General features: G+C 39.9%; 1 protein-coding gene across 1 annotated transcript in view; it reads left to right on the forward strand.

Moving 5' to 3' along the window:
• The first annotated feature begins 3,678 nt into the window (after nucleotides 1–3,678).
• The window catches only part of LOC124795756 (synaptic vesicle membrane protein VAT-1 homolog), a 98,666-nt gene continuing 89,570 nt past the window's right edge, over nucleotides 3,679–12,774 (forward strand). Inside the window, exons 1-2 of the mRNA XM_047259838.1 lie at nucleotides 3,679–3,728; nucleotides 9,886–9,941. Of these exons, the coding sequence (XP_047115794.1) occupies nucleotides 9,903–9,941 (39 nt within the window). The 5' untranslated portion in view covers nucleotides 3,679–3,728; nucleotides 9,886–9,902. The remainder of the gene's footprint in view (nucleotides 3,729–9,885; nucleotides 9,942–12,774) is intronic.

Here is a 12,774-nt window from a genome sequence, read left to right on the forward strand (position 1 = left end):
TCAGTAAGTGGATCGAAACAACATATCCAGACACTCTGGGATGATAATGGCATTGAAACAGTGGATGAGACACGTAAAGCTGAAATACTAAACACCTTTTTCCAAAGCTGTTTCACAGAGGAAGACTGCACTGCAGTTCCTTCTCTAAATCCTCGCACGAACGAAAAAATGGCTGACATCGAAATAAGTATCCAAGGAATAGAAAAGCAACTGAAATCACTCAACACAGGAAAGTTCACTGGACCTGACGGGGTACCAATTCGTTTCTTCACAGAGTACGCGAAAGAACTCGCCCCCCTTCTAACAGCCGTGTACAGCAACTCTCTAGCGGAATGGAAGGTTCCAAATGATTGGAAAAGAGCACAGGTAGTTCCAGTTTTCAAGAAGGGTCGTCGAGCAGATGCGCTAAACTATAGGCCTATATCTCTGACATCGATCTGTTGTAGAATTTTAGAACATGTTTTTTGCTCGCGTATCATGTCATTTCTGGAAACCCAGAATCTACTCTGTAGGAATCAACATGGATTCCGGAAACAGCGATCGTCGGAGACCCAACTCGCTTGCTTTGTTCATGAGACCCAGAAAATATTAGATACGGGCTCCCAGATAGCTGCCTTTTTCCTTGACTTCCGGAAGGCGTTCGACAGATTTCCGCGCTGTCGCCTGATAAACAAAGTAAGAGCTTACGGAATATCAGACCAGCTGTGTAGCTGGATTGAAGAGTTTTTAGCAAACAGAACACAGCATCTTGTTCTCAATGAAGAGACGTCTACAGACGTTAAAGTAACCTCTGGTGTGCCACAGGGGAGTGTTATGGGACCATTGCTTTTCACAATATATATAAATGACCTAGTAGATAGTGTCGGAAGTTCCATGCGGCTTTTCGCAGATGATGCTGTAGTATATAGAGAAGTTGCAGCATCAGAAAATTGCAGCGAAATGCAGGAAGATCTGCAGCGGATAGGCACATGGTGCAGGGAGTGGCAACTGCCCCTTAATATAGACAAATGTAATTTATTTTGAATACATAGAAAGAAGGATACTTTATTGTATGATTATATGTTAGCGGAACAGACACTGGTAGCAGTTACTTCTGTAAAATATCTAGGAGTATGCGTACGGAACGATTTGAAGTGGAATGATCATATAAAATTAATTGTTGGTAAGGCGGGTGCCAGGTTGAGATTCATTGGGAGAGTCCTTAGAAAATGTAGTCCAGCAACAAAGGAGGTGGCATACAAAACACTCGTTCGACCTATACTTGAGTATTGCTCATCAGTGTAGGATCCGTACGAGGTCGGGTTGACAGAGGAGATAGAGAAGATCCAGAGAAGAGCGGCGTGCTTCGTCACAGGGTTATTTGGTAAGCGTGATAACGTTACGGAGATGTTTAGGAAACTCTAGTGGCAGACTCTGCAAGAGAGGCCCTCTGCATCGCGGTATAGCTTGCTGTCCAGGTTTCGAGAGGGTGCGTTTTTGGATGAGGTATCAAATACATTGCTTCCCCCTACTTATACCCCCCGAGGAGGTCACGAATGTAAAATTAGAGAGATTCGAGCGCGCACGGAGGCTTTCTGGCAGTCGTTCTTCCCGCGAACCATACACGACTGGAATGGGAAAGGGAGGTAATGACAGTGGCACGTAAAGTGCCCTCCGCCACACACCGTTGGGTCGATTGTGGAGTATAAATGTAGATGTAGATTTCATTTCAGAAAGATCGCAGTTCCTCCTAACTGAAGGAAAGGCATGAAGTAAAACGGAAGAGGTTAATATCTGGCGTTCCCCAAGGAGGTGTTACACGCCATCTGCAATTATTAGTCTGTGCAAACGATTTCGGAGGCAATTGGAGCAGCCATCTTACATTGTTTGCACATGATGCTGTCGTTTACAGTCCAGTAAAGCCAGCAGAAGCTCAAAACGAATTACGGTATGATTCGGAGAAGATTTCTGCAAGCTGTGAAAAGCGTGAAATCATCCACGTGAACACCAAAAGGAATATGTTAAATTTTGACTACACGATAAGCCACACAAACTTTACGGTTCTCGATTCAACTAAACATCTAGGAGTACAAAAATAAATCTTATGTGGAAGATGAATCAAAGATTATGTTTTGTTGCGACATCACATATACAAGATGTAACAGATCTACTGAAAAGACTACTGCACAACGCATTTCGGTCCTCTTATGGAGTACTGTTGTGTGGTGTGAGATACTTACTAGATAAGATTGTCGGAGGACGTCCAAAAATTTCAGAGAACAGCAGTTCGTTTTGTATTATAGCTAATAAGGGAGAGGATGTCATGGGTATGATAAGCGAGTAGAGGTGCCAAACAGTTTCAGCTGCGGCGAGACCTTGCATGAAATTACAATCACCAACTTTCTCATCCGAATGACAATACAGTTTGTTGACCCCCAAATGCAGTATGAGTGTAAGTAGGCTGTTTAGGTTTTTATGTTGGCAACGCCACGCAGCGCTCTGTATGAAAATCACTGACTGTGCTAGGTGGTGGTGGCTGTGTGCAGTCTGTGGCTGGTTTGCACTGTTGGAATATTTGCTATTGTAGTGTTTGGCTGTTGGATGTGAACAGCGCGTAGCGTTGGGCAGTTGGAGGTGAGCCGCCAGCAATGATGGGGAGAGAGATGGCAGAATTTTGAGAGCGGACGATCTGGACGTGTGTCCATCAGAAAGAGTAAATTTGTAATACTAGATATCATGAACTGTATATATATATATATATATATATATATATATATATATATATATATATATATATGATGACTTTTGAATATTATTAAGGTGAATACATTATTTGTTCTCTATCAAAATCTTTCATTTGCTAACTATGCCGATCAGTAGTTAGTGCGTTCAGTAGTTAGAATCTTTTATTGAGCTGGCAGTACTGCCGCTCGCTGTATTGCAGTAGGTTGAGGAACGAAGATTTTTGTTAGGTAAGTGATTCATGAAAGGTATAGGTTATTGTTAGTGAGGGCCATTCTTTTGTAGAGATTATTGAAAGTCAGATTGCGTTGCGCTAAAAATATTGTGAGTCAGTTTAGTGTTTGATCAGAATAAGTAAAGAGAGAAATGTCTGAGTACGTTCGGTTCTGCTCAGCTGTTTGAAAATCAAATAACGTAAGGGGTATGCGAGCATAGTACTTCATTAATTTTTCTAAGGGAATGTTTCATGAGAAATTACCATCGTGATAGAGGTCTCACGGAAAGTTACAGGTTGCTATTCAAGAGAGGGAACTGTAAAGAAACTGTCTGAAAGTGGTTCTTTTATTCATCTGCCGAACATTTATGTATGAACTGCTGAGTAATTATGTAGGTGTAGCTGCAGATGTGGGTATGATCTCATTCACGAAGATTTTTGTTTGCGGAATCCACGTTGATTCCTATAAAGGAAAGTTTATTACTCTGGATGCTTCATAATATACGAGAATTAAACGTGTTCCAGAATTTTGCAAGAGCCTGACGTTCGGCTCATGATTGTGTGCTACATTCGAGCGACTGCTCTGCGACGTCTTCTCCTTCAGCAGCCTCTGATGCAACAGAACGTCTGCAGCCCTGCGTCACGTGACGCACCGACCACCAATCCGCGTCGTTCCGCCTGGGCGACCACGGATCCGTTCCCTCCCACTCCCGCACGTCACGTTAGCTGGCGCCCAGCTCTTGCACAGTGCTGCAGAGGTGCTGTGTATGTCCGGCTGGTGCAGCTAACCGAGGTACTGTTGCGTTATTCCTTGTCGCACTATCAGTAGCTTACGTGTAGAGAGCTATCATCTTGCATCACCAGTGGTAGCGTGGAGTAAACAACGGCCCGAGAGCTGATACATGAATTGACGTTTCATATTTGGAGATACCTTTCGTCATTGTCTCGCTTACGAAACGGAGAGGTCGAGGATTGTCCGATGTATATTTGAATTCTAAGTAACTTTACACTTCAGCTTATCTTATTTTGAGCAGAGTGACTGCGATCGAAGTCGAATTTTGTTTATCGTTGACGCTACAGAAGAAGAATTTTCCGAATATATTTTATGGATAATACAAAATGTGAAACAGTGAGTGTTAAAGTTATATCTTTTTGCAGCTACAGCATCGATCACCATTTCTAACTCTTGATCAGTGTTCAGAATAATGTATGCACTTGTATCTAGGCTGTGTTATATACAGGGTGATCAAAAAGTCAGTATAAATTTGAAAACTTAGTAAACCACGAAATAATGTAGATAGAGAGGTACAAATTGACACACATGCTTGAAATGACATGGGATTTTACTAGATAAAAAAAAAATACAAAGTTCACAGAATGTCCGAGAGATGGTGCGTGAAATATCTCTTGCGCGCGTCGTTTGGTGATGATCGTGCGCTCAGCCGCCACTTTCGTCATGCTTGGCCTCCCAGGTCCCCAGACCTCAGTCCGCGCGATTATTGGATTTGGGGTTACCTGAAGTCGCAAGTCGCAGACGGAAATGTGTCGCTGTGGAGCTTTGACTATTAAACGGCAGCCAGTCAAGACACTGTGCAGTTAACCTACCTCGGCTCAGCTAATACCTGTTGTGGTGAAATGGTTACTGGTCAAATTATGTCAAGGCAACTGCTTAGGATGAGCAATCAAGATAGGCAAACTTTATGTTACTATCCATGGCTGGTTTTTCTGTGATCTTTACTGGATAAATCCTGATTATTTCCACAGTTATTGGTAAATCTAACTGAATTGTATTGCTTACGTTGGACTGTCAAGTGTGGGGAACCTTTCTATTCCTACAGTCGGTTGAATTCGCCACGCGATTTTTCTGTAATGTTCACTGGGTAAAGCCTGATTATTCAATTAACTACACTAAAAGCACCATAATACCACTAGTTTGTGAAGACAATTAGCTTCACTACACTAGCAGCACTACAGTTGCGATCAATGTTTGTGGTATTGATATCAAAAACCCAAGTGTTTTAATTTCTGATAATGTACGGAGAGCATGAATAAACTTCTAATTTATCAAGTAAATCAATACTTGTAAGCTAAGGCACCGAGGAAAAAGGAGACAGAAATCATATTTTAAAAACTGTTTTCCCAGATACAATATTTTTACTCCAAATGCTCGTTTCAGCCTTCAACGACGTTACAAAGTTGAATTCATCGAAGAAATTTTTGGCGCATGAGCTGGAAAATTCCTAGAGTTTTGCAAATGATTGTCGTTGACGTCAAATATTCTTGCCACCAGTTCTTCACAGGTGTTGACTTTTGAGGATTCCTCGTTGTTTGGTGGCCGTTCTGTTGTCCTAGCTCCATAGCGTTATTTCAGACCTATTGTAATCTGAAAAATTTTGCTCATTCTGACACGGCCTGTCCTGCTCTCACCCTATTATCAAGTTATTTTTCTGCATCCTGTTTTTCTCGGGAACCATTCTTCCTTGAGCTTTACCGACAATGGAAGATTAGTACCGCCATCTTCTGAGGGTTCTAACAAACGTCATGTCGCCAGCTGTGTGAACGTCTTAGCGTGAACAACGTATTTGTGGATCTGTGCAAGGTGAGCAAATTTTGTTACTCAATTATTGAAGCTCCTAGGGAGAATTCATTTCTTTTTCGGAAAAGAAAAATATTATGTTCATTTAAGGAGATTATCCTGCTTAAAGGGATACATTTGTATAATCTGAAAGTCTAAAAGCCGCTACTGTAGTTTCGAAACTAATTCAAACATGGCGACGGGTCAGGTTTATGCAGTTCTGTTGGGGAACGTTTACGCACTGTTTTTCATTACCCGAGTCAAGAAAACTATAGGACAACAGCAGTTGGTAAAGGAATCTAAAGAAATGAATTTACAGAAAAATAAAAGGTAGAAATTGCTAAAAACGACTAATTGAACCTAACGAGTCTAAGTTAGAAAGAATTAATTCTATGAGAGCAAGGTAAGGGCAAAAAGCAGCTAAAAGCAAGAACAAGGAAAAATGTGAATAGGCCTAATTTTGATGTCATCATTAGTGTTCTGCCCGAAGGCAGGTTTTCACATGGTAACTATCTTCTCTTCTCTTTTGCCACCCTCTTCAGGTACATGTAATTTTCGCTTCCCTTTATGTCGTCTATCATCTTATATATCCTCGTTACTTTCAATCTACTCTCACGAACTAGTCCTTCCGAAGTGTCTGTTAGCCAGGGCTCCTGTTTCAAAGAATGTCCCATCCAATTTCTCTTCCTCTCTGTTATAACCTTCAGCTGTCTGATGAAGACGACCAAAACTGTCTTTGTACTTACAACTTGGAACGATACAATCCATCAAAATCAAATCAGGAATTGGTCCAGTGTCGTAAATGTAAAAGGCTGCACACGAAACACATTTTTGTCTCCATTATTTTTCACTCTTAAATGCAATGTTGTGTTAGAAGTATATATACAAGCTATACTTTAATAAACATATTATAAGACCAAACAACCTGGAACACTATAAATCTAACGAAAAAGAAAAAAATATTTCTAAAGCAAATCCCATACTGTTGTACAACTGTTATTGATTGTAAATACATGTACATTGCAGTAATACATAGATTAAATCTACTCGTTTAATCTGCCGAGTCGTAACTTCATATTGTCGAGAGGTTTTGGTGAGTTACCCCTGAAGATGATAACTGGGAAAGTCATCGAAACGTTGCGACAACACGATGCCATGACTCGTCTGATTAGCAGAAAAGATTTCATGAATGAAATTCACCAAGAAACCTGTTTTCGCATATAGTAACAATACGTAGGTTGATTCTGCCGGATTAAGTCACAAGTGCAAATAACATCCCGTCGGTGACGGGGTCATTAGAGACGGATTTTCAGTCTGCAGTCTAATGTATAACAGTATTACAATTTTTTTGAGATTGGACTTCACAACAGCACGGTGGAGCCTATCTTCTGGTATGGGGGAACAGGGAACTAGCGTAGATCTTATGGTTGCTAAGTGTCTAATAAAGATAATTCATAATAAGCAGTCCTCTCATAAAAACAGAGGCTCAAACAGGCATATTGTACTCGCTGTGAAATCATTGCATTGCAGAAAACTGAACAATCTTTCTAATTCATTTTCCGAATCAAGAACAGCAGAAGTTCTTGATGTAACTCGTCTCCGTAGAAGGTGGAACGTGAACGATCGCCTCGGATTTGCTCATCAGCTTAATGGCTGCTTGCTTCAAAGTGACCGGGAAATATTTTGCTTATAAATTGGGTGAACGTTTAAACAGATAATTAGAAAAAAAAAAAACACTCTTACTGCCCGGACGATCTGTGCGCTCCTAAGTTTGACTTTCGGACGCGTGAACCATATTCAGATGTAAAACGAAACTCAAAAGAGTGTCACCCGAGCGTTATGGTAGTCTTGCCCCTGATTGTTGCGTAAAGTGCATTGTAGCAATTACTTGCCCAGGGTAATTTTGCGTCACGTGGAACTGAAAAATAAATCCGCCCAAAAACTAACATTTTGGGTCCTTGGGTAAAAGAAGTCATTTTTTGCGTGGACAGTTGTTTTATTTTGAAATACACGCTGTATTTCATTATTTATCAAATAACTAATTTCGCCAAGAGGGGCATTGTCAAGCTACATCACAATTATATGTGTTATGCTTACAGAATGTTGTTGTTGTGGTCTTCGCTCTGAAGACTAGTTTGATACAGCTCTTCATGATACTCTGTCCCGTGCAAACATCTTCATCTCCGAATAGCCACTGCAACCTACATCCTTCTGAACCTGCTTATTGTAATCCTCTCTTGGTATCCATCTACGTTTACATCTCACATTTCTCTCCAGTACTAAACTCGTGCTTCCTTGATGTCTCAGAATATGTCCTACCAACCGACCCATTCTTTTAGTCAAGTTGTGCCACAAATTTATTGTCTTCCCAGTTCTATTCAGTATGTTCTCATTGGTTACATGATCTACCCATCTACTCTTCAGCTTTTATCTGTGGCGCAACGTTTGATAAGCTTCTAATTTTATTGTGCCTAAACAGTTTATAGTCCATGTTTCACTTCCATAGATGGCTACACTACAGACAAACACCTTCAGAAAGGGTTTCCCAAAACTGAAGTCTATATTCGACGTTAACAAACTTCCATCATCAGAAATGCTTTTCTTTCCATTGCCAGTCTACGTTTTATATCCGAACAATCTGTACTTCGGCCATCATCAGTTATTTTGCTGCCCAAATAACAGAACTCATTTACTACTTTCAGTGTCTCGTTTCCTGTGCTAATTCCCTCAGTATCACCTGATTTAATTCGACTACACTCCATTATCCTTGTCTTCCATTTATTGATGTTCATCTTATATCCTCCTTTCAAGACAATATCCATTCTGTTCAAGTGCTCTTTCAAGTCGTTTGCTGTTTCTGATAGCATTACAACGTTATCAGCAAACATCAAAATTTTTACATTACACGTATTCGCAGTTGCGAATATTTACGACCATCAGCTGCAAAATGGAATGACGACAGTGAAAATTTCTGCCGTACCTGGAGCTGTAGAATGGAATGACTACAATCAAAATTTGTATCGTATCGTATTTTCTCCCTGAACATTAATTTCCACTCCAAAGTTCTCTTTTGTTTCCTTTACTGCTTGCTCAGTGTACAGATTGAATAACATCGGGGATACGCTACAACACTATCTCACTTCCTTCTCACCACCTGCTCCTTTCATGCTCCTCGACTATTATAACTGCCGCCTGGTTTCTGTGCAAGTTGTAAATAGCCTTTCGCCCCCTGTACTTTACCCCCGCTACCTTCAAAATTTCAGAGAGTATCACAGTCAACATTGTCAAAAGCTTTCTCTAAGTCTACAAACGCTGTAAACGGAGGTTTGCCTTTCCTTAATCTATCTTCTAAGGTAAGTCGTAGGGTCAGTATGCTGCCTCGCGTGTACCTACTTGGTTTGAAATCCAAACTGACCTTTCCCGAGGTCGGCTTCTACCAGTTTTTTCAGTATTCTGTAAGGAATTGGTGTCAATATTTTGCAACCCTGAATGATTAAACTGATAGTTCGATCATTTTTACACCTTCATAACGTTCTTCTTCTTCACACTGGTGTGCGAATCATAGCATGCTTGAAGCATAGCAATTTTTGTTGGATTTAGTTTGATAATACCTAAGGGGGTGAATTTAACTATTTCCTAAATAATGAAATAAAGTGTTTATTTTCAACTAAATGTGAAGCGCTCTACGCTGGAAAACAACAGCAGCTGTGAACTCAGACACAAGAAAGAAAACTTTTGGGAAATTAGTTGACACAAGTACTGGAAATTTTTTCTTTCTTGTAGAGTTATTATTTGTTTCTAAATAAAACTGTCCTGTGAATATCTGTTTGCTGCGTGTAAACACGAACTGAACACTGTGCGTCAGATACTAACTCCCATTTTGAGATAAATGTTTATATTTTCAATTGTAAGAAACAGACCTCGGTCACTATTTTTAATGAATTAACCGGATTTCAACACTGCTAGGAGTGTCTTCCTCAGAATTTAAATCAAAGAATGGTCTATAACATGGTCACAGAATTATGACTAAAAACGTGTGATACAAAGTATAAGTAGGGAAACATTGTGAAAGACTGGCAGTACTTGTATGTCCTATATAAAATAATATTGTGTAAATGACATATAAGTACTGCCAGTCTTTCACGATGATTCCGTACTTGTACACTGTATCATACATTTTTAGTCATAATTTTGTAACCATGTCATAGACCATTCTTTGATTTAAATTCTGAGGAAGACACTTCTAGCAGTGTTGAAACTCGGTTAATTCCTTAAAAACAATGACCGAGGGCTGTTTTCTTTCAATTTTAACTATTCACGGTCTCTGAACGTGCAGCCATGTACACAATTTTGTGTTTATATTTTTCTATTACAGCGTCTGCGTTACTGGCGATGGATTCTTCACCCCTGCAGTTTACCGCACCGTCTGTGGTAAGACGTCACAAACTTTATCTCTAATCTGTTCTACCATTACCTGTAAAATACTACCGACACTGAACGGTGACGTGCACAATGTCCAAGCAAATTATTTTTGTATTATATTAATCACCAGTGCAACACAAACACAAGAAAGGTACTTCGTAGGCATTTTTTACGCTGTTTACGCAACGCCTCCCCTTTAACATGTGTTTATTGCTCATACCACAAAGCCCCAGCATAACTATAATGTCTCAGTGGATGTTCCAGTTCTATGCATTGAACACTCTTCTAACATGACATATCTCCAGAGTAGAAATTTCCAGTGTGCCCGCAGCGTTTGCTTCCGAAGGTCAGCCTTAATCTGTGTTGACGGTCACTGTTCGTTTGGATATGATTAGAAAACTTTCTTCACAGCATTTAGGCCTGCACACACGTATTCACCTGTTCACTGAGATTCCGTAACTTTTCGTGGTTCAACTACTAGTAGATGTAAAATTGTAAACATGCTAAGCAATAAGCCAACAAAACACAAATTTCGTAAAACAACAACCTTCAGACGGAATCAAGGCAGTGCAACGTTTCCACTGTCATTGTTAACACCTAACTGAACAAAAGAATTAAAAAGTGTCTTTTGTAGTGGTGTGTTATATTTCACCGAAGGTGTCCTTTTAGGACTGTGTACGATAGAGTGTTGGATGCAACAATTTACACAAGGCCCTTAGCCACAGATTAATCCTAGCTGTTAATTTTGTGTATGAAATATCAACAGTAATTCGCGGGCGTCATTCTTCTGTATATCTTGTAGTTTTTGTCCAGCTGTTTTCTGAAACCCTGAAGGCGTTTATGAATAACCTCGTATTCAAAGTTTATCTAGTCATTGTGAGAGTGAAACAGAGAAGCTCAACTAATTGCATAGGGCGACATTAAAAGAGAGAGATTGCGTTTTGAAGAAAGCAGTACTTGGAAAATTTCAAGAACCGATGTTCAAAACTAGTTCAAGGAATATATTGCTTCCTTCAGCTCATAGCTCACGTGATGATGACGACAGTAAAATCAGAGATAATACAGCCCATACAGATGGGTACCTAAAGTCGTTTTTCCCGTCTACCAGCCGAGAATGGTGTAGAAAAAGTAGGGCAGGTTTGGTGAGAGAGAGGGAGGTGGGGGGAGCGATATTGCAAGACTTTCCACTACGTTTCGCATGGTGAATTTCGAAGGACGGATGTGGTGTATCTGTACTTAAAAATATAAAGGTGGAACTCTTAAAAGTAAATTCTAAGCTGACAGACAAGGCCACAGAACTCAGATGTCACTTAAAGATTTCAATACACATATCAGAATAAATTACGGTAAATCCCAACGAACACACATAGTCTACTACTACAAATGTCTGGAGGAGTGCAAGGCTGTAGAGAGGTGACAGTAGTTAATACTTACGTTATCTTCTTCACGCTCATCTTCATATACGCAGTCGCACCTCTTCGAGATGTAACGTCCAGACAGGGAGGAAAACAGTACTTCGCACAGACAGGAAATGTACAACGCTACTATCATCTAAGCTCCAAAGTGATGACTGACACAGATGCGTGGATGCGTGGGCGAAATCTGCCCACGGTTTGGACGAGTTATTGCTGTAATCCGGAGAAAAAACACCCTTCCATGACAATAGCACACAACACAATGGATGTGTACATCGTGTAAACACCTCGCCGACGAATTCAAGAAACCGGCTTCAGACGTCTGTACCCCACACCTCATCGACAACTAGATGATTGCTAACTAACTAAACCAACGACTTACGTCATTTTGTCTGTATATGTATATGACAACCCTCAAATTGATCACACGATTAAACAAGAGCAGAATAGTTTTGTCACATTTGCCTCTTCAAAACCTGTAAATAACTACAACGTAATTTCAATAATATCTGTGTTAATATTCTTTTTAGACTTTTGGATTTAATTTTTTTTTCGAATTTAATCGAGTCCAATGAAAATTTTGTCCACTTCCTAAATTTGTCCAACTTCCGAGTATCATCAGCTTTTAAAATTGCCCTTCTTCTAATTACGTTGACTTTCTAGTACTGTTCAGCTTCTCACTGTATTAATCCTTTAATATTGATCAATTCCATTTCTTTTTTCAGCCTGTAATCCTATGAAGCCTGTATTTTTAAAAATTTTTGTTCGAATTGCTGTGGGAACTGGCAGTTCAGTCAGAAAAGAAGAAATATGTGTGTAGTTGTAGGAACAGAGAATATCAACAGAATTAATTACCTCATAACAGAGATAAAACATGTAACAAAGAATTACTTCAGGCCTGGATAATTAGCAATCTCTTTTACAACAAAACCACAAATTAGATGTAGAACACTAAAATTAGTATTACACGATAAAAACGGTCTTGCTGGATTAAAATAATTCTACACCGGCCGTCCAAAAAGTTCTGACCGATTTTATTCCTAGCGTATCAGCGACGACAGCGCAGTAATTACGGTGGCAGTTTGAATAATTACGGTGACCGTTTGAAATAACAACTGTAAAATGTGTAACTGACCGATCATTTTGAGCAGGCAGTGTTAAGTAGTGTAAATGCGACAGTAGGGTGTCAACGTTGTTGTGTCACAAATCAACAAATCAAAAAGGAGCATTTCTTAATCAAGTCTGCAACAAATTGTCCAGAATGTTTTGAAGAAAAGAAAGTAGTGTTCAAAGTTTACCCTGCACGCCATTACTGCTCAACAAAAACAACGATGCATTGAACAGTGCTGCTTTTGAAACGCTAGACGAGGACAATTCCTTTATGGAAAAAGTCGTCGTTGATGACGAGACTTGGTGTTATGAATAAA

Source organism: Schistocerca piceifrons, chromosome 4, assembly GCF_021461385.2.
Source record: "Schistocerca piceifrons isolate TAMUIC-IGC-003096 chromosome 4, iqSchPice1.1, whole genome shotgun sequence".
NCBI classification, from domain to species: Eukaryota; Metazoa; Arthropoda; class Insecta; order Orthoptera; family Acrididae; genus Schistocerca; species Schistocerca piceifrons.